Source organism: Peromyscus californicus, unplaced genomic scaffold (assembly GCF_007827085.1).
Source record: "Peromyscus californicus insignis strain IS unplaced genomic scaffold, ASM782708v3 Scaffold_3__1_contigs__length_106647218, whole genome shotgun sequence".
Taxonomy (NCBI): domain Eukaryota; kingdom Metazoa; phylum Chordata; class Mammalia; order Rodentia; family Cricetidae; genus Peromyscus; species Peromyscus californicus.
This window is the reverse complement of record NW_026294551.1, coordinates 92,443,573-92,466,267: the sequence shown is the minus strand read 5'-3', so window position 1 is coordinate 92,466,267 and position 22,695 is coordinate 92,443,573. Positions and strand designations below refer to the sequence as shown.

General features: G+C 38.4%; 1 protein-coding gene across 3 annotated transcripts in view; it reads left to right on the top strand.

The window, feature by feature from the left end:
- Ranbp17 (RAN binding protein 17) overlaps positions 1-22,695 on the top strand; it is a 319,336-nt gene that overhangs the window by 17,526 nt on the left and 279,115 nt on the right. For all 3 annotated transcript variants that reach the window (XR_008222563.1, XM_052759010.1, XM_052759009.1), the window contains exons 4-9: positions 6,350-6,516; positions 8,563-8,628; positions 14,264-14,368; positions 16,567-16,732; positions 18,528-18,601; positions 21,611-21,730. Coding sequence is in view for 2 of the 3 variants with exons in the window: in XM_052759010.1 (XP_052614970.1) it covers positions 6,350-6,516; positions 8,563-8,628; positions 14,264-14,368; positions 16,567-16,732; positions 18,528-18,601; positions 21,611-21,730 (698 nt within the window). In the remaining variant the exon portion in view is untranslated. The remainder of the gene's footprint in view (positions 1-6,349; positions 6,517-8,562; positions 8,629-14,263; positions 14,369-16,566; positions 16,733-18,527; positions 18,602-21,610; positions 21,731-22,695) is intronic.

Sequence of the window (22,695 nt, the reverse complement as noted above, 5' to 3'; positions counted from 1 at the left end):
CCAGCTCTGCAATATTGCTCAGGTTGCTACACCAGCATCAGTTTGGATACATTTAAAACCAACAGTTGATTCCTACTTATAGTCAGAACAGGATTGATACTATAGAGTAGCTCTTTATATGTTTTGGGAGCAATACACTTTACATTTTTATATATGTGTAAGTTTGTATTTCATGTGGACAAACCTAATAATTGGGGTACGAGATTACTTTTTCTTTGTAATAGAAACAAATTATTGTCTCATTTCTGTTCTTCAGACTCAGTTAATATTATTTATATTTCTATATTAGAAAAATGAAGATATCTGATGTGTTATGAATCTTTAAGATCAAAATTCACTAGTCAGAACCATGCAGTGATATAGTTGGCCTTGTTTCCTAACAGTCTTCAGAAAGTTCTTCAGTCTGCAGAAAGTGCTACACTTAAGAGAGCAAGAGATACATTTGCATCTTAAAAAACAGTGGTTCAAACAGTGTAAGCCTGAGTCATGAAATTTAGAACATGTTTTAATTAGACTGAATTTTTTAGAGAACTTCTGGGTTCTTAGCAAAACTGAACAGAAACTAGAGTGCCCTCATACTCCCTGCTTCCCCTCGTGGGCAGCCCCCGGTTACCAACATCAGTGTAGTGTGTTCATACAGTGGCATGTGTCTGCTGTTGGAATAGTGTACAGCAGCTGTACCCACCCTAAATCCTGTGCTCTGCCAGGTCTTCCCTCCTGACCTCAACTCCCGGGTCTGACCAGCCTCCATTGACTCCCTTTTCCAGATTAGCATGTTGTGAGAAGCATGTAGTATGTAGCTTTCTCAGATTTCCTTCTTCCATTCATAACAGTAATGTGTGCTTAAGGTTCTTCATGTCTTCTCATGACAACTCAATAATCTCATTTCTCTTTAGTTATGAATAATAATTCTTCGTTGTCTGAATGTATCTAAGTAATGGTCATTTCTAAGTTTTGAGAAATTGTGAGTAAAGTTGCTCTAGACAGCCATAAGCAGGTGTACATGGTGGCTTATAATCCTAAAACATGGGAGACTGAGGTAGGAGGTTCCCACATTTGAGGCCAGCCTTGGCTAAATTGTGAGTTTAAGGTTACTCTGTGCTACACAGCAAGGCCCTGTTTGGGGCTGGGGTTGGGTGGGAGAGGAGCACACAGAGTAAATGAAACCTGGAGTGATGGAGAGGAGACCTCTTGTGTTGTTCCTGATCTTGGTGGGAAGCTTTTTTAAATTTCTCATCAAACATGATGTCATTGTAGTTGTTATTTTCAGGAGTATTCTAGATCAAGTTGAGAAAGTTTCTCTTTATTCTTGGTTGAGGTTTTTTTTTTTTTCTTCTGAGAGAGGGTTTCTCTGTGTAGCATGACCATCCATGAACTTGCTCTGTAGACCAGGCTGTCCTTGAACTCAGAGATCCGCCTGCTCTGCCTTGTGAGTGTTGGGATTAAAGCCGGGCGGTGGTGGCACCCAGCACTCGGGAGGCAGAGGCAGGTGGATCTCTGTGAGTTCGAGGCCAGTCTGGTCTACAGAGTGAGTTCTGGGACAGGCTCAAAGCTACACAGAGAAACCCTGTCCCGAAAAAAAACCAAACAAACAACAAAAAAAGAAGGGCAACACCACTGCCTGCCTCTGTGTTTTTTTTTTTTTAATCATAAATCGATATTATGTTTGTTAAATACTTTTCTTATATCTATTGATATTATCATATGGTTTTCATTCTGTAGGCTGTTGATGATTTTATATGTTGAGCCAGCCTTGCATACCTAAGATAAATCCTACTTTATCCTGCTCTTTAATTCTTTATACATTGTTGGATTCCGATTGCTGAAATGTTGAGAATTTTTACAACTCTCTTTCAAGAGAGTTAATTGATTTCTAGTTTTGTGTTCTTGTAATGTTTTCATTAAGATAATTTGGGGGGCAGGGGTTGTAGTCAGAGGTGGAATGCTTGCCTAGCATGCATTAGGGCTTGGGGTTCATTCCTGGATATGCAATAAAATAAAATAAATAAAAGAAGATAACTTTTGATTAAAATAAGTTAGGTAGATTTCTCTCTACCCCCCCCCCCCCCCCCGACAGGGTTTCTGTGTAGATTTGCTTGGAGCCTGTCCTGGAACTCACTCTATAAACCAAGGTGGCTTCCAACTCAGAGATCCCTCTGCCTCTGCCTGCTGGAATAAAGGTGTGCACTACCACCCCACCCCCACCCCTGGCTGTTTGCTGCGCTCTCTACTTATATCTGTTGGCAGGTATTTCCTAAATGCTCTAGGTATTCACTGGTAGACTTGTCTGGGTCTGGTGCTTTTGCTTTGGAAGATCATTGTATTATTTACTATTGTGTTCCTATGACCAGAACCATGAGAGGATGACTTAAAAGAAGGTGGCTTCATTTGGCTCATGGTTGCAGGGTCTGCATTTCATGGTTGTTTCGCCCCATGTGCCTCAGCATAGTTGGCAGTGGGGCTGGGGCGGTCTGTCTTTCTTTCTTTGTGGATGGAGAGGGGGCAGAAGGATAATGCCAGCACTCACCTGGCTTTCTTCTCCCAACCCTTTTATTCTGCTAAGGTCTCAAGTCCATAGGATAGTGTTGCCCATATTCATGGTAGTTCTTCCTCCTTTGGCTAATCCTCTCTGGAAACCTTGTTACAAACATATCCAGAGGTGTGTTTCACCAGTCTGAGGTGATTCCAAAGTAAAATTGTCAATTGTACTTAGTAATTACTGAACAGATTTTTTTAATAGTTACAAGCATTCTGATTGTCTATTTGACTTATATTTTAAAAATAGAAACTTTTTTAGAGTAAGGAATGCAGATATTAATTTACAGTGATTTGACTTCTGATTTTTTTTTTGGTTTTTCAAGACAGGGTTTCTCTGTGTAGCTTTGTGCCTTTCCTGGAACTCACTTGGTAGCCCAGGCTGGCCTCGAACTCACAGCGATCCGCCTGGCTCTGCTTCCCAAGTGCTGGGATTAAAGGCGTGCGCCACCACCGCCCGGCTGACTTCTGATTTTTTAAGTAATACTTTGATTCTGTGCAAATGATACTGAAGTATATGAATTCTGACCTTTTCTTGTGTTGGTGACTCGAGGTCCCACACTCTGGTGATACGGACAGTGACAGTAAGCTGTCGGTAGTTTTTGTCATCTATAGGGTCAACAGTTGGTGCTCTGCACTGTGTTACTACACTGTGATGTTTGAAGTTAGATGTAGTAAGTACACTTTCAACTTCCGATGGTTTATTGGGATTTTACTTTATTAAAAGTTGAGCAAGGCTGGGATGTAGTTCAGTTGGTAGAGTTCCTGTCTAGCATACATAGGCTCTATGTTCAGTCACCACCACCGTGCAAACTGGGCATGGTGGTGTAAGGCTGTAATCCCAGGACTTGGAAGGTAGAAAGGCAGGAGAATCAGAAATTCAGAGTCATCCTTGACTGCATAGCAAGTTCAAGGCCAGCCTGGGATACTTGAGATGCGCGCTCTCTCTCTCATACACATGCAAGAAGTCTCACACACATACAAAAAGTGGTGAATGAAGTTTGGAGAGAAAAGAAAGTAGAAATGTATAAGAAAATTTCACATAAGAAATGGTGAGTTTTCTTTTAGTTTCTTTCGTTTGACTAAACTCTTGTTTCTGTCAGATTAGAATTTTTGTCATGATATTTCTAATGGGCATGTATAATAACAGACATGTGAGTTAAAATGAAAAAAAAATGTGTAGCATGGCCTCACTAGTCACATTGCTTTTTCAGATCAATGTAAATCTTCAGTCTTGGAAGATCCACTTCTGGTAACCTCATTATTTTCTCATAAACACCATTGCCAGGTTCTGTGCCCACACGCTATTTTCTACCATTACTAGTGTAACTAACAATGGCTTTCTGTTGATTATTAGTCATATATCATTCGCCTAGCTTAGTACTGAAGTACCTTCATGAGCTTGTCACTGAAGAGCCATCCTTGTTTAGGTGACCTTATAGTTCTATCAGTACCATCCAGTGTCGTGTGTCAGAAGGTTTTCCTCTGACACCAACTTATTTCTGCCTCAGTGCCTGTTCTTATATGGTTTTCCTGGACTGGAATGCTATCCTTTTCTTCTTCAGACAAATATGTAGTTTAGGTTTGCTTGCTCTTAGAAATCAGTCTCCTTTTCTTCCTTTCCTTCTTTCTTCTTTTCAGCTTTCCAAAGCATATGCACATTACATCATAAAACACAGTTCAGTGCTGGCAAAAAGTCACTCAGTTACAAGCCTTTAGTAAAAAGCTTAATTTTAGTAAATTTATGGTTGTATGAACATTCTCTAACATTTGGTGTAGAACATTTTCATCACCCTAGAAAGCTCATTTGGTCACTCTCTACCCTCAACTCCTAATATACTTTCTGCTTCCCATAGATTGACTTCTTTGTAGATGTTTCCTAGAAATCAGATCATAGCATATGTAGTTCTTTTGCAAATATGTGGTACCTCTCACTAAGCAAAATGGGGAGTCTCATCATGTTGTCACATCTTATGTCATTCCTCTTTGTTATGTCCCCTTGTGTATAGATGGCTTCTAAAACATGTTTACTACTAGTTGATGAGTTTATTGGCCATTGGAGTTTCACTTCTTTGTCACCTTAAGCAGTTATACTTGGAACATTCACTTAGGAGCCTTTGAATGGTCCAGTTTTCCCCATTTTTTCTGTGTAAAACATAGGAATGAAGTTGCTCAGTTAAGATATGTTTGTGCAAACTTCTAAGAAGTTCCCCAACTGTTTTTCCACGTGCTTGTAGTCTTACCAGGGTAAAGGTTCTGTTTGTCCTCACCTCCACCTTCTAATTATTTTTCCCTTTTGCGTGTGCATGTGTGCAAGTGCTTTACCCCAGAACCACCCTCTGGCCTCCATAATTCCTGGTCTTTTTGTTCTTGTATTTTCACCCACAGTAGATCCCAAACTCTTCCAGGCAGAGATGATCGCTGATTTCTTTTCCTTCTTTCTTTTCCCCCGAGACAGGGTTTCTCTGTGTAGCCCTGGCTGACCTGGAACTCACTCTGTAGACCAGGCTAGCCTCGAACTCACAGAGATCCGCCTGCCTCTGCCTCCCGAGTGCTGGAATTAAAGGCATGCACCACCACTGCTCGACAGTCGCTCACTTCTTAAGGTGTTGGGTTGGGAGTTGTTTCCACTGAAGCATTTTTAGTTGGGTAGCTTATAGTTGACTTTGCTATGTTAACTCTTTTGTAAGCATTACTTTATTTTCATGCTTTAAAGAAATACTTTGTGGGGGCTGGAGAGATGGCTCAATGGTTAAGAACACTGGCTGTTCTTCTAGAGGACCTGGGTTCAATTCCCAGCACCCACATGGCAGCTCACAACTGTCTATAACTCCAGTTCCTAGGGATCTGACACCTTCACACCAATGCACATAAAATAAAATTAAAAAAAAAAAGAAATACTTTGTGTACCGACTATCAATATCGTAAGCTACTATGTTTTTGAGGCATTTAACTAAGATCAAGTTTTTAAAAAATGGGTATAGACTTTTAGCCTCACAATAAGCATTTGTTTATTTATTTAATTGTTTCAAGCTGCTAAGGATTAAGCACCCTGCCTCCTGCATCTGAGGCAATCACTCTACCACTGAGCCATGTCCCCATCCTGGCCTACTCAGTTCCTGTGTAACATGATGTATGTGTTTCTAAAAGTGACTTGCTACACAATGCTATGTGGGGCTTATGAGACAAAGGAGATTATGAGAACACTTTTGTCAGACAAGTGTTTTATCTTTTTTGACAGAATTCTAAGAAATGTTTGGTAGAGTTGTGCAGATGAAGTGATTTAGAAACACTTGCGAGATACAGCAAATGTTCTTGAAAAGGTGTTTGTAGGACTTATTAAAGTTGCAGTTGTGAGGTCCCATAAAGTGATGATAGGATGGGAAATTTTAGTGCCCCGATAAGGATGGGTGCGGTGGATAACACAGATAATGAAATTCAGTGGTTAGTAGACGTCTGAGGCATATGCATTCTTGTGTTTTATTATACTGTTCTGCTTAGATATTTTTGTGCCACTTTAACAGCTTGGTTTATTTGGCTTGCAGTTGTCTGTATTTACCTCTCAAGTTTTTGCGTGTGACAGCTACAAGTAGGAAAAACAACAGTCATAGCATACTTAAATTACCCCAAGATTTATCAGCGTATAGAGGAATAAGCTGATGTTTTTCCAGTAAATTTTATAGGATCTACTGTATAGTAGGTATGCAGTTTGAAGACAGGGTCAGCTCATTTATCAGAGAGCATGTCATTACCTCCCTTGCCTTTTCTTGACAAGAGTCTCAAGTCCAAGTGGTCACTGCTATTGTCTTTGTAGGAAACTACATTCTGAATTATGTGGCGTCACAACCTAAGCTGGCTCCCTTTGCCATTCAAGCTCTTATTCAAGTCATTGCTAAGCTCACTAAGCTGGGGTGGTTTGAAGTTCAGAAAGACGAATTTGTTTTCAGAGACATTATTGCTGACGTGAAGAAATTCCTTCAGGTAAGAAGGCACTGGTTATCACTGTGTTACAGTGTCAGCACTTGCTTGGTTGTTTAAATTACTGCTTCGAGCCACTTGGCTCTCTTTGTAGTACCATTGCTGTCATTTATTATTTGTCGTTTGGAACCTTTATTATTTATTGTCAGTTAAAAACTACGCTATACCAGAATAATGAAAATAATCATTGTTTCTGAATTTAAAATGTACTATTTATGACATGTTTGTATATACATATACAAGCAACTTAATATATATGTATTATATATATGTTTGTATGTATATAATGCTCTTTTGTTTTTTTTGTGACAGGATTTCTCTGTGTAGCCCTGGCTGTCCTGGAACTCACTCAGTAGACCAGGCTGGCCCCTAATTCGGAGATCCATCTGCCTCTGCCTCTTGAGTGCTGGGATTAAAGGCATGTGCTACCACCACCCGGCTTATGATGCTTATAATAATTACCTAGTTCTCATAAGAGTCCTAAGAAATGGGTTTCATAATACAAATGAAAAAAACCTGTGATTTAGTAAAGCATAACTGGTACTCCAAGTCTTTTTGACAGCTTTTTTTTTTTAATCGCATACCACATCAACTATAATATTTTCCTGAGGAATGTTTTCAAGTGAATCACTAAATCATAGCACATGATGTGAATATAAATAATAGGTAAAGCATACATTTCATACCTGATTTACACCAGTTCAGATATTTAGAGTACAAGAAAGAAAGAACAGAAACTACCAGGAGATTGTTCACTTCCTATTCCACATGGTAATTACAGGTTTTGAGATGATAAAGGAATCAGGAATCTATCCTTGGTTCCTCGTTCCTATTTTTCTCTTTCCTAAAATAATTAAGTATTTAGTGATACATGTTTTTTATACTTGTGTCATTTCTAATCACGGCAGTTAACTTTGGTTGGTGTCAAGTTTAAGAGTTCTTGGGCTGAAGAGATGGTTCAGTGGGTAAAACTGCTTTCTGGGCCAAGTCTGAGGGTTTGAATCTCCAGAACCCATGTAAAAGCTGTAGCCCAAGCCCCTGTGATCCCAGGTGTTTAAAATAAAAAAAAAGGAAGAACAGTTTTCAGAGTGTCAGTTAGTTAGAGAGCCATACTCTGCAACTTTATTGAGCTAATATACACAGAGTAGCCATAATTCAGTGAATAGGAAATTAGGAGGTCCACGAAGAATTAAAATGCATTGTTTGATGCTCCCAGAGTTGGTCTTTGGTGGTTCTGAGATAATATGAACTTAATTATACCTAGAATTCAGTGTTGCTGAGTTTCTGTGCAAGTCAGAGGGATGACCAACTGTGCGATGAAGATGGAGAAAGCACATCTGTGCATACTTTTGTATTACTGCACTCTAATTTGATGCTACATTATTTCCATGCGTTCCAGGATGATTTTGTAATAGGGTAATTTGTTAGTAATGTGCACATGAAGTCTGAATTGAAGGAAGTTTTGGAATTAAATTGGAAGCTAATTAGAAACATCATGGCAACTATACCATATTGATAGTCATATTTACTTTGCTACATTGGATACTCTAGATGTCTTCATTAAGGCACCTAACGACTCCATACACGTGCACTGTTCAGTAATATTAAAAGAGCCTAAGTGATCTTTTCTGATATTAGATCAAGAGATTTAAATTAGTTTCTAAGCTACTTATTAATTATTGAGTGCAGCTATCACAGTAGGCTTCAAGCAAATTTCTAGAACAAAAAACCATTTTCCCCCATTCTTAAGATTGTAGAAAAGGTACAAAATTAAATGTTATTTTGAAGCTTCATTGTTACGAATTGTAAATGTTGGGAAACATTGTATAGAGTGGTATGCTTTTCTAAGGTAGGTATTCATTTTCTCTAACTCCATGTACCAAAATTTGTCCTTCAAAAATGAATTCAAAATTCTTTTAGTTGTAGAAATAACAATACTTTTTAAAAAACATACTTTTAAGGACTATTATTAGGCCAATGTGATGCTTTGTTATTTAATTTTTAAAAGTTAAGAACTAATTATGTTTTCACTTGGTTATTTTTCCAAAGGGTACTGTGGAACACTGCATCATAGGAGTGATAATCCTTTCTGAATTGACTCAGGAGATGAACCTGGTAAGCTTTTCCATGGAATATGTGAGATTTGCTTGGGTAATATTCTTTGGTACTTTTATTTGTTGCAAAATGTATGGTTGTTCTGTGGCATGAAACTCTTCACTAATCTTTTTGTGTATTTGTTTTAATAATTGGGAAATTAAATTAAAATGCTTTCACTGAAAATTACAACCATAGTAAAAAAACACAGAATAAAAATAGTGGGGAATAGGACATAGTACTGGAGAATTGTCTTTTCATTCTCATAGATATAATGTATTAACCATAAAAAATGAATTGTATGGAAAAGAAAAGCAAACTTTTATGTGTTTACAAATAAAGGGCAAGTGGTTTAGAAGATTGACTCATGGGTTAATGGCAGGACTCATCCAGACACAGACCTTGGCACTCAGTCGCTGTCTGACTTGAATTCTTACCAGCATTAAGGAGCATTTTCAGAAGGTACACCTCCCTCACCAGGACTTTTCCAGCCCAGCACCTGAGGAGGCTCTGTCACCTGTTCCTGTTCTCCTTTGCTGTCAGCACAGCTTTCAACAGGACAGAAACAGAAGCTGTGTTCTACATGGGATCACTTTACAGACGGGATTGTAGAGTTTGAATTGAGAAACTGGCATCCTCCTGAGTGCTGGTGTGTGTATGGAATGTGAACATGCACATAAGGAGAGCTAGCGTCTCTCCACTTCCAACTCCCTTTGTAGTCACAGTATTTTAGAATCGCTGTTCAGTGATGAATCAGCAAATTTTGTAGGACTTCCACAGTTTAAAGTAGCGCTCGTTTCTGTGTGTGTCCATCCATTTCGGCTTCCCTCACAGCCTCTGTGGAGATGATCTGCTCTGCCAGGGTTGCTCTCCATTTCAGGAATAGCTGTTTTGTTGGCAGGGATATGATGACTCGATTAATCATAACTGGACTCTGAATGAGTTTAAAGAACTGAAGCTCTCTTTTTAATAATTTAGTAAATAATTTTTATATGTTTTTTTAAATTTACTTTATAAAAATGAGAGACTGGTATAGTAACCATAGGCACCCAGCTTTTATACTTGCTAAACTTAGAACTGATTGATTCATTTCCCACTTTACAACAAGTAGCAATATAGGCAGGCTACCCTGGAAGGGAGGGTTCTGAGATCCTTAGTTCCTTTTAGTTCCTAATTCCTTACTTAGTTACTTCTCAGTAACTGGTAATGTAGATTTTTTTTCTTTTTTTCTGGTGTACTTTTTTTTTTTTTTTTTTTTTCCTGTTTTTCGAGATAGGGTTTCTCTGTGTAGCTCTGGTGCTGGGATTTAAAGGTATGTGCCACCACCGCCTGAATTGGTATACTTTTGAGGCAGGATTTCTTTGTGTAACATCCCTGGCTGTCCTGGAACTCACTCTGTAAACCAGGCTGGCCTCAAACTCACAGAGATCTATCCACCAGCCTCTGTGTCCTGCGCCACTGTGCCCTACTGGTAATGTGGATTCTAATAAAAGTGTATCTTGGAGAGCAACTAAGTATCTTTTAAAATACACAAACAAACTTTCAGTAATGTTTGGCCGGCAGGAGAAAGTTCTTTCTTGACCACTTGATGATAAGTTGACAATATGATGCCCTCCCCCCACATTCCTGCAGCCTAGGGAATGCTTTACATTTCTTTCCAAAAGGACATTCTTTCTTCTACATGGTCATGATAGCCCATTGGATTTTTTAAGAGTGAACTGAGAGCTGTTAGTTCTGTTTCTTTAGTTAGTCCCAGCATGTCCTTAGATCAGATGCCTGCTCAGAGTCATGCTTCTCACATTGTATTAGTATTCTTCAGTCTGGGAGAATTAGTTAATCTTCTCTCCACTTTACAACCTGTTTTAGTTAGGGTTGTGTCGCTGTGATGAAGCACCATGACCAAAAGCAGCTTGGAAAAAAGGGTTTATTTTACTCACAGTTCCATATAACAGTTTATCATCAAATGCAGCACGGGCAGGAACTCAAGCCGAGGAGGAACCTGGAGGCAGGAGCTGATACAGAGGCCCTGGATGGGTGCTACTTACTGGCTAACTCCTCATGGCTTGTTCAACTTGCTTTTTTTATGGAACCCAGGACCACCAGCCCAGGGACAGTACTTATCACAATGGCCTGGGCCCTCCCTCATCAATCACTAATTAGAAAATGCCTTACAGTCAGATCTTATGGAGGCATTTTCTCAATTTAAGGTTCTCTCATTTCAGATAACTCTAGTTTGTGTCAGGTTGACATAAAACTATCCAGCATACAACCTGAAACGTGAAGAGTACAAACTAGTTGTTTTGTAAAACATAGTTTAAGATTGTCCAGTGTTTCGTCATTATTAAATTCAGATTGCATTTATTTATCAGGAGTATCGTGAATGATGCTATGGCCTTATTGTCTCTTGCCAGGAAGCATATGGTTTGAGTTGTCTAATAATGGATGATGGCTCACTTTAATTTCTTAATTAAACATGTTCACTACCCAGCTTCCTTATACTTTTTGTAATTTGTAAATATTTTGTGGAGAGGTACTTTACACCTCTGAAAACACCCTATTTCTCACCAAGCTTAAGTTGTTAATATAGATTCCTAATTCTTTTTAATAGATTATAATTCACCAGTAAGAAATCTTTCAAGTTGGCTTTAGCATCCATTTAACATTTCTACCATTCTTTGAAATTTTTTTTTTTAAGACAGGCTTTCTCTGTGCAGCCCTGGCTGTCCTGGAACTCGCTCTATAGTCAACGTTGGCCTCAAACTCAGAGATCCACTTGCCTCTGAGTACTGGGATTAAAGATGTTCACCTAGCTTTTTTTTTTTTTTTTTTTTTTTGAGATGGTTTCATGTAGCTCAGGCTGACCTCACATTTGCTTTGTAGCAGGGAATGACCTTGAACTTTTGATCTTTCTTCCTCCCCTTGCAAGTACTGGGCTTTTTGGAGTATTCCACTGTACTTGCCCTCTTTTGTTCCTCTGGTACAAGCTGTTCCAGGTTCTCCACATACAATAAAGCCAGGCTCCTTTTTAGCAGAGTGCCACTCCAGACACCGTAGCACATGCTGTGGTCCTAAAGCTGGGAGGCTGAGGCAGTATCCCCAGATCAACACTACCTCCCTCCAAGCGTTTAAGTGTGAAGTTTGGCTTTATAAGTTGAAAAAACATATTTTCTATGGAGAAAAACTATACTGAGCTTAATTTTGGGGTGGGGGAGTCATTTTCCATTTCAACCAGCATTTCTGGGGGTGGTTAGATTCACGTGAGGAAAGTCCAGTGTTACAAAATGGTCAGAAGTGTCCTGAATAAATCAGTGTGGTGATTGGTTGGATCTTTTTTCTTCCTTGTTTTTGGTGGTAGGGGAGACGGGGGCTTCACAGTGTAGTAGCCCCGGCTGACCTGGAACTCACTGTATAGATAGACCAGACTGGCCTTGAACTTAAAGAGCTATACCTGCCTGTGCCTCCTGAGTGCTGGGATTAAAGGAATGCACCACCACATCCTGTCCAAGTATGGTTGTATTTTTTGAGAAAAACATGTAAACTTGATTTTCCTAAAAGTTGAAAGAGGATTGTAAACATTATCCCACATTTTTAGGAGCCAAATCTGTTGTTCCTTGATCATATTTGTTATATAGTCATCAAAGTGAAATACATATGTCTCTATAATAGGGGCATACATATACAATATGAGATACCTACGCCTATATAGTAAGGGTATGTGTGTGCAATATCAGATACATATGCCCGTATATTAGGGGCATACATGTGCAGAGTGAAATGGTTGTGCAGTCTCTCTCAAAACACAGCATCTACGCGAGTACCCTGCTTGGAGTAAGCGTGCAAGCCTGGAGGAAAGCACCCGTGAAGGCAGGTTTGTCTAGATCTGTGACCAATTGCTTCGTACAAACTTCTTTTTTTTTTTCAGAGTTGAGAGTTTCTTACAATATGTTTTGATCATGTTCATTCTTCTTCCTTCAGCTCTCCACACCTTTAATCCTAGCCCTTGAGAGGCAGAGGCAGGTGGATCTCTGAGTTCGAGGCCAGCCTGGTCTACAGAGCGAGTTTCTAGGGCTACTTAGAAAATCCCTGTCTCAAAAAACAAACAAACAAAAAAAAAAAAACGGCAACAACAAAAGGGCAGATAAGCTGTTGGCATAGCACTTGGTGTGTGGAAGGCACTCCATACACCTAAGTTCCTTCTGTTCGTGTTCTGGTTGTGGTAAAGGACAATGTGCATTTTAAAGTGGAATAATACGTTAAGAATCCTTTCTAAACAGGACTTGTGATGCTGTCTTCTCTTACTGATTTTATGGAAAGATTTTGATGTTATAGTTTTTAGCATGTGAGAAGAACTTTGAAGTGTCTGATGTAGTAAAAGAAGGCTGGGGAGATGACTGAGCAGGTCAAGCGCTTGGCATGCAAACGTGAACACCAGTTTGCATCCTCAGAACTCGTGTCAGGACTTCCCAGGTGTGGCAGTCTGCCTGTAATTCCAGTGCATGGATGCAGAAACAAGAACCCCCCTGAGCTAGCTGGCTAGCTAGATGAGCCAAAATGGTGTACTCCAGATTCATCAGGAGACCACACCATACGTACATGCACACCATACAGACAAACACACAAAGAGAGTTTGATTTAGAGCAGAATGCTGCAAATGCTAATTAATTCCAATCACACATTGTCTATATCTTTCAGTAACTACTTTCTGTAGTACCTCTGGACATTTATGTTTACTATTTTATAAGTAAATATAGCATTTAGGGATAGTCTGAATTGTACTCTGGAGTTTAGGAAGTATCAGATAATCAGTTCTTAGCTCACTTTTTAAAAAGTTCTTTAAACAGTAGCAGGACAAATTATTTCTTTCTGTCTTCCAATAGCAAAAGAGATAAATAGTAAATCTACAATAACTTTAGGCCACAGTGTTAATGATCATTGAGCTGTCAGAACTCATATTGTTCGTTTCCTGCTGATAATGGAAATATATAGTATATATGTTTTTTATATATATATTTGTTGGGGGACAGGCGACAGTGCTGGAGATGTGCTAAGCATTTCCAGCACTAATACCACTGTGTAAAACCATTTTTACATTTTAGTTTAGGGACCCAAGAGCTAGTCTTAGTAATTTACTAATTTCTATTAGCTAATAAGATATTCAGAGATGACATGTTTTGTACATAATCAAATTCTTGAGTATCATTTCTGCCTTTTTCAGAATTCCAGTGGCATAAATCAATGACATATGAAAATGCTTTCATATAAATTTTTTCTGTAACTGATTCATTTAGCTGGTTTACATATTAGAATTTGAAGAGTGTTTTAGAGGTTTCTCCTTTTGTAGGTAGCATTTGAGAGTTAAGGAAATTATTTACATTATATACACTATAAGGCAGAGTTCAAAAGCCCAATCTCAAGTGTCTGTTACTTTTATTATCTGTATTATTATTTCAGCACTGAAAGTATGATGGACAGTCAGATAGTTTTGGGGTGGGTTCTAACCCTGTCTCTGTTAGTGAGTAATCTCAAGATTCCTTTGAAATCTTTTTCAAGCTCTGTATTTATGATTCTTTGATTACTAGTACCATTATGTTACATAGTAAATGTTTACCTTATTTTTCTATAGGTTGGTTAAGCTAATTCATCTTGACCTTTTTAGGTTGATTATTCCAGACCTTCAGCAAAACACAGGAAAGTAGCTACCTCATTTCGTGATACTTCTCTGAAAGACATTCTAGTGTTAGCATGTTCACTCCTGAAGCAGGTAAGTCAGTTGGTAACTCAGCTTCCTAGATAGAGTACTATGGGAATCTTAATTTCGAATTAAATGCTTTGTGTAACTGGAGTTTTCCTGTGTCCACCCGGCTCCTGCAGCTCCTCAGAGACTTATATTACTTATAAACTGTATACCGTGGCAGGCTTCTTGCTATCTAGTTCTTACATCTTAAATTAACCCATTTTTATAAATCTGTACCTTGCCACGTGGCTCGTGGCTTACTGATATCCTTACATCTTGCTTCTCATGGCACTGCGGCTGACAGTGTCTCCTGACTCAGCCTTCCACTTCCCAGCATTCTCCTCTCCGTTTATCTCACCTATACTATACTTCCTGCCTGGCTACTGACCAATCAGCATTTTATTTGTCAGTCAATCAGAGCAACACATTCACAGCATACAGAAAGACATCCCCAGAAGCTTTGAATGAATTTTAAGTGGACTATTTCTTTCTGAGTTTGCCTTTAAAAGACTTGTTGTGGTCAGTCTTAAATATAGTAAATCTATATAAATTTTATTCCCCAGGCATGGAAGGTGAAATCCATGGAGAATTCAGTTTTTGTGTTTAAGCAATAGTACTTTTTAAACCTTCCTACTATAGATTTTTAATTGTACAGGCTCATTGAGTTTTAATAATTTCTTTTCTTTTTTTTTGTTTTTTTTGTTTTTTGTTTTTTTGTTTTTTTCAAGATAGGGTTTCTCTGTGTAGTTTTGGTTCCTGTCCTGGATCTCGCTCTGTAGACCAGGCTGGCCTTGAACTCACAGAATCCTCCTGGCTCTGCTTCCCAAGTGCTGGGATTATAGGCTTGTGCCACCACTGCCTGGCAGTTTTGATTTATCTGCCTGCCCATGTTTTGATGGAGATATAATTTTCCATTTTTTCATAATTTTCCCAGAATTAATTTAATAGTTCCTTTGGGAAATAGGAATTTCCTACTTGTTTCTTAGTGCACAGTGGAGCATGCATAACTTTTATAATTATATTAGGCTCTGTTGTATAACGAAGGATTCCATCATAGTACTCAAGCTTGTTTATTTATGTTGTAAAGCATTTTCCAGAACACCTCATAAGCTCTGTTTCCCGTTCAGTTCTCTGTTATAAATATTGAGGACCAGAAGTGTTTCAGATTTTGGAGTGTTTTGAATTTTAGGATATTTATATAGACTTTACCATTTAAAAATTTTCACAATCTGAAATTTGAAATTTACCAAAATTCAAACCTTGAGTGCTCAAGAAGTTTTAGATTTTCAGGTTATTTCAGATTTTAATTTTTGGATTAGAATTGTTGACTTGTATGTTAGCATTGATAATCACTGTAGTGGGTCTGATTTAATGGCTATTATTTTTAAAATATTCCTGTGGTGTGGAAAAATATCATTTATAAAGGTAAATAAAATAGTATAATTAATGGTCTTGAACTCATCAACTACCTTAGTAATGACTCATGGTTAATCTTGTTTCATGTATATTCTATTCTCCCTATCTGATTTCTCTTTGTATTATTCTTGGAGAAGTCTAGACTGCTCTACAAATACTTTATAAGGACCAGGATGTACTTTTCAAAAGGCTGTATGAGAATGGACCTTACAAAAGACATCAGGATTGGACTCCAGAAGCTGGTGTCCTATACCAAACTAGGACACATCCTATACCTAACATTCACATGGCCTTTGTTAGTTGAGTGCCTCTCTTTTACATAAGAAGTTATCCTAGATTTTCTTGAAGAAAATTAAGTCTCAGCACTGTTTAAGCTAGTGAATTCTATGCTTTCTTTGTACAGTTGTGCCATATAAAGTATTTGTTTTAAAACCTCATTAAATTTTTTTTCTTTTGAGACAGGGAATTACTATGTAGCCCTGGCTCTCACCTGAACTCACCATGTACACCAGGCTAGCCTTGAACTCAACAGAATCCTGCCTGCCTCTGCCTGTACATACTGGGATTAAAAGTGTGTGCCACTATACCTGGCCTAGGTTTCCTCTTAGAAGTTTAGAAGGCGATCTGCAATATGTAGTTAAGTATATTTCTTTTCTCATTTTACAAGGTGAAATTTGAATGTAGTTTACTATTGTAGAAATTTGTGGACAAAGATTTTTCCTATTTTTTTAAACTAATTTTCATTTCGCCTTGTAAATTTATGAAGTTGAAATTCACTTAGTCATAATGTTTTATTTCTAATTTTGAAGGTGTTGGCCAAACCTTTAAATCTTCAGGATCAAGATCAACAAAATCTGGTGATGCAAGTCTTAAAACTGGTCCTCAGTTGCCTGAGTTTTGATTTCATTGGAAGTTCAGCTGACGAATCCGCAGATGATCTTTGCTCAGTGCAGATTCCAACAACCTGGAGAACAAGTAAGAAGAGAGAAGTGTGTAACATGAGAGATGCTCAGAATACATGGTGCAGAATTAAGCAGCACAATTGACCTGATCATATGTTGTTAGCTCTGTGCTTGTGAAGTTGCCTAATAGCTACATGGGAGGATTGTAATTCAGAATAGCTGCTAAAACTCAATATTGAAATGCTTTGTCTAGTTCATAACTGCTGTATTTTGATTTAAACAGTGGAAAATAAACTTGTGGGGAAATATTAAGATTTTTTGTTTGGAAACTTCCATGTAAGTAGGAAGGATCTAACAGTTATCCAGAGGTATTTTTCAGAATGAAAGGTGAATAAATCAGAGTAGGTGACTGAGCAGAGCAGAGTTGTGACAGGTGCAATGCCCGGAACAAATCAAGGTCTCCCTCATCGTGCAGACAGTATCACTATCAGTATCAGGGCAGAGGCTGGGAGGCTTGGAGAGCCTTTGTGAAGGAAGCTTTATTTCTAGTTGGATCCTTCCCACCTGTGCAGCAGGGAGACTGACCGCCTTTGCCTCTGGAGTTGAACCTCTCCTTCCCTTAGCTATTTTGCTTGAAAAGTTAAACTAGAAAATCTTCAGATTTGGGGATATCAGATAGAGGATCAACATATAAAGTTTTTTTTTTTTTTAATGACTTCCAATTTAGGAATCAAAGATTAATAAACAAGAGATTTAACATTCCACATCTTGGTTTCAGTGTTGAATTCATAAACTAGCATGTGTAATAAAAATGTACAGACTAAAAATACGTATGCACATAAAACTGGACTCAATATGATTGGGAGGTTGTGTTGGGCTCCTTGGCTGTGGTGTTGTAGTGTCAGTTTTTACAAGAGTCCACCAGTATGGGAAAGCAGGTAAAATGGGGCATAGGTTGTACTCAATATGATTGGGAGGTTGTGTTGGGCTCCTTGGCTGTGGTGTTGTAGTGTCAGTTTTTACAAGAGTCCACCAGTATGGGAAAGCAGGTAAAATATGGCATAGGTCTGTATTACATGTGTGAATCTATGAGTCAGTATCTTAGAAAGTTTAACTTTTTACAAAGTTGGAGAACTAATATACAAGATGAAGAATAGAAATAAACTTTAAGAGGGTATGATTAATATCTCTAGAGATATAAAAAAGGTAAAGCATTCCTGAGACAAGAATGAACATTTGCCACATAATTTAAAAATTTAATAAACAACTAAAGAGAAAGTTAATGAAATTTACTAAGTCAAATAAAAAGGAAGATGTTTTGATAGGAGAAAAAAATGTCTATAAGGAAATGAGAAGGTGAAACCAGGAGGTTGGGATTTGACTATTGGAAGTTCTAGAAAGAGAGAATGGGGAAAAACAGAAGGAAATTTGAAAACCTAGAAATGTTTTCAGCATTAAAGGACAAGTTTATGAATTGAAAGTTGTACCAAGTATCCAGAATGATGAGTGAAAAGATAGGCACTAGGCTTCATATTCATGATGTCCCAGAAAAAAGGCTTGTTGTGCATGAGAAAGAAAATTAAGTCACCGCTGGCCGGTGGTGGTGCACACCTTTAATCCTGACACTCAGTAGGCAGAGGCAGGCAGATGTCTGAGGCCAGCTTAGTTTATAAAGCAAGTTCCAGGACAGCCAGGGCCACACAGAGAAACCTTGTCTTGAAAAGTCAAGAGTAAATTAAAGGGAAAAAAAGCCCAGCTGCAGCAAGTGGCCATACCATATATATATAGAGAGAGGTCTTGACATTCTTACTTGTGTGGTGTTTTAATCCAGGTATTGGTGTTAGAAAAAATCATTTTTTCCCCCCCAGTTTTCCTGGAACCAGAAACATTGGAACTTTTCTTCAATTTGTATCACTCGCTTCCACCACTACTGTCTCAGTTAGTAAGTACAAGTCATTCCTTATTTCTTAAAGATTAAAATACTCATGATGGTTTGTTGTTGTTTTGTACTACTGGGGAATTGAACCTACGAAACCACATGTAAGCAGGTTGCATGTCCAGATTCTGTTTTGTTTTTTGAACAGGGTCATCCCGTGTAGCCCATGCTGCCTTCAAACTTGTCTTCTATCCTCAGCCTCCTCAATGCCAATCCCAGCCTTGTACCTGTGATTCTTTTCTGATCTGAAGTGTTAGGGTAATGTATATTCACTTGAACAATTCTTATGCACTTAATTGAGTTACGTTTCTCCAGTAGTTCTTTCATTTCTGAATGTATGTTATATTCTTGGAATTTGTTAACTGTGGTGGTATTTTGTTCCCCAAAATATTGTGCACCCTAATAAACTTATCTGGGGTCAGAGACAGAACAGCCACAATATCAAACATAGAAGTTAGGCAGTGGTAGCACACACCTTTAATCCTAGCATCCCAGAGGCAGAAATCTATGTGTTCAAGGATACAGCCAAGCATGGTGACACACGCCTTTAATCCCAAGAAGTGAGCCTTTAATTCCAGGGAGTGATGGCAGAAAGGAAAGATATATAAGGCGTGGAGACCAGGAACTAGAAACATTTTGACTGGTTAAGCATTCAGGCTTTCGAGCAGCAGTTCAGCTGAGATTCATTCTGGATGAGGGAGGACTCAGAGGCCTCCAGTCTGAGGAAACAGGGTCAGCTGAGGAACTGGTGAGGTGAGGTGGCTGTGGCCTGTTCTGTCTCTCTGATCGTCTAGCGTTCACCCCAATAACTGGCTCCAGGTTTGATTTTAGTAATAAGAACTTTTAAGATTCCTGCTACAGTTAACAGTCCATTCTGCTTTGTGATTAAGCTCAGAACCAGTAACTCATCTTGTTCCTGCCACAGCCAAGACAGTCTTCCAACTTCGACCTGTATCTCACTCCCTGATCTGTACTCACCTCACTCAAGTCCACCACCACTAGGACCTTACTTTTAACCTTCTCTAACTCTTCTTCAACCTGATTGGCTGCATGTCTTAGGTTTGATGGGCAGTCTCCATCAGAAGTCTCTGACAGAGAAACAAAGGTGATCCACTCACTTGATTTTGTGCTCATCACTCTTGCATGCTCAACTTTATTTTGAAATTCTCTTCATTACATAGAATTTCGAGACTATGAGCACCATCTTTGTTGAATCTTAACATCTAACAATGTTGGAAAAAATGTAAGTTTATTAAAAAAAAGTTACTAGAAATTGGAGAATTGTGTCTGTGGAAAAGTGTTCAAGATTTAAAGTGTATTTATTTAAATATCACGTAAAAGGAAGACTGTATTGCCAAGTGCTCTACTATTGAGCTCCATCTCTAACCTAACAAATCTGTTCTTGAATCTCTAGTTTAAGGTTTTAGTCTGAGTTTCATAGGGTGCTTATCTGCGGCTGTGCTTCATCCTTTCGTCTTTCAACCAGGAAAATTGCTTGCTAGGTTAACCTGAAAATCAGAAAACAGACCCAGAGTGGCTAATTGACTTTCTCCAGGGCAGCAGAAGAGATACTGGCATTGAGATTAAAGCTCAGGTTTTTTTCTCAAACTATGCACTGGTGTTTGCTCTTACGACACTGATGGTTCCCAGCGATGTACATCAAGGTTGCCTAAGGAGGAAGGTTTTTTTGAGAACAATAGAGCAGTGGGAAACTAGACCATGGCCCAAACAGAAAGGTTCAGTGTTTGTGCTTATTCTCACCCTTATCACGAGAGCCAGGCATTTTGTATGAAATCTCCTATTAGAAATATTTTAATATTGGCAGCTAATGGTAATTTTTTTAAGTGGACAAGTAAATATGTGAACCCAGATAAAACATGCAGAGACCAGTTTGTCCTTTAAGTTAATATGAGGACAGACTGCAGTAAGTGCTGTTGGATTTAGGAACCTAAGTAATGAAATGGCCTGGAAACTTAGGAAGATAACTAGGCCACAGATAACTCCTTCGGAACTTTGAGAAGTTACTAACTCTTCTAGCAACATTTTTCAACCCTGTAAGATACTCATGAATGGTGAAGGATATAATTCATAACCAAATAAATTTGTTATATGCCTGTTAAGGATTTTTTCTCCTTTACAGGATCCATAATATATAATTTATAATACTCTGTAACTTAATTTTACTTCAAGATCATTTGTTGCTGATAGAACACCTAGTTCATTGGTTCACAGACAGAATGGGTATCTTAAGCAGTTGGGAACCTTCTGAATGTATCCAAGTGTAGTGCCTGTTTTGGCAGATTTGGCATATAAAAAATACAAGAGAGGATATAGATTATGTCTCACAAAATCAGAATGAGGAATCCAGGTATCCAGCAAGAGGAAGAAGGGGGATACACATAAGAACACTGGTATATTGACATCTCCCTCCATGAGAATGACATAATGAAACCAACCCTCCTTTTTCTCTTTAAAATTTCTTTTGTGTCTATGTGGAGTGCATGCTTGTGTGCACATGTGTGTGTGTCTGTGCAACCATGGTCCAGCATGTGGAAGCCAGAACAGGATGTTAATTGTCTTTCTCCATAGCTGTTAATCTTAGTCCCTTGGGGCAGGATCCTGAACCTGAAACTCTCCTCTTTTGGCTAGAATGGCTGGCCAGCAAGCTGCTGGGGTCTGTCTGTCTTCTAACACTGATGTTAAGGCATGTGTGGCTATGTCCAGCTTCGTAGTCAGGTGTTCATGAAAGTGCTGTCACCCACAGAGCCATCTTCCCAGCTCATGAGGCCCCTTCCTTTGTAAAATTCAAATAAAAAACAAAACCAAAAATGTCGGTTTTAAAGTCAGAGGAAAATGCAGTCTCCAAGCAGAGGAGACTGAGGAGAGATTTTAGAAATAACTGGAGGAATACCTACAAGTGCTATTTTAGTATGCAGCAGAGGCTTGTGAGTGGTGTTAGTGGATCTAGCTACATTTAAAATTGAACTGAAAAAAAGAATATTTCTTGTTTTTTAGGCACTTTCATGCTTAGTTCAGTTTGCTTCTACAAGAAGATCCTTATTTAGCAGTCCTGAACGTGCCAAGTACCTTGGTAACTTAATTAAAGGAGTGAAAAGGATACTTGAAAACCCCCAGGTATTTATGAATTAATTTAATTAATATTTAGCATATAGAAATTGTATTTTTGCTCATTGGTACATAATAAATTTTTTAATTTAATTTATTGTGTTTCTGGAAGAAAATAGTATTGTATTCATTGTCCAGAGGTCTCATTTGCTATTGTTTTTAAAAAATAGAATACTTTCAATGTAGACTTGATGTCCTCCCCCTCCTCCTTCCCCCCTCCCTCCTCTCTTTCTCTCTCTCTCTCTCTCTCTCTCTCTCTCTCTCTCTCTCTCTCTCTCTCTCTCGTTTGAAGTGAATTGAATAAGGGTCATGTATTGTTATCATTGTACTTTATTTCTTTGCTTGTACTAGTTAAACTGCTAAAGTGATTGAGGATTATGTCTGCTTTTTGATGTTAATATTGAAGTGAGTTGCCTTCAATTATGAAATAGTGTTTTTTGCCCTCTTGTGGACACTCAATTTGTAGCTTTAGAAATAGACTGCATTAGCTCTAGAGCTTTGGTGTCAGCACACACTTGCAGAGATGTTTGTGAGGGGTTTGGAGTGTCTAACAAGTAATTATATTACTTTTAATTTGGTTTTTCTGGCTTAAAGCATTTGTAATTAAACCACAGACAGTAAAAGCATTAAGTGGTAGCTTACAGAGCTTTATCTATGCTTCTTGGTTACTGGCAATTTGGGGAGCATCAGATATCTTTGTATAGAAATAAGTATTGTCATTTTATAGAGGCATTTGTTTTTTGTTGTTTTTTTCCAGTTATTGAAGAGATTTTATTTGTTTGTTTGTTTTTGGTTTTTTGAGACAGAATTTCTCTGTGTAGCCCTGGCTGTCTTGGATCTCACTCTGTAGACCAGGCTGGCCTCAAACTCACAGAGATCCGCCTGCCTCTGCTTCTCGAGTGCTGGGGTCAAAGGGCTGCACCACCAAGCCCTGTGAGATTTTTTTTTTTTAATTTTAAGTTTTTACAACATTT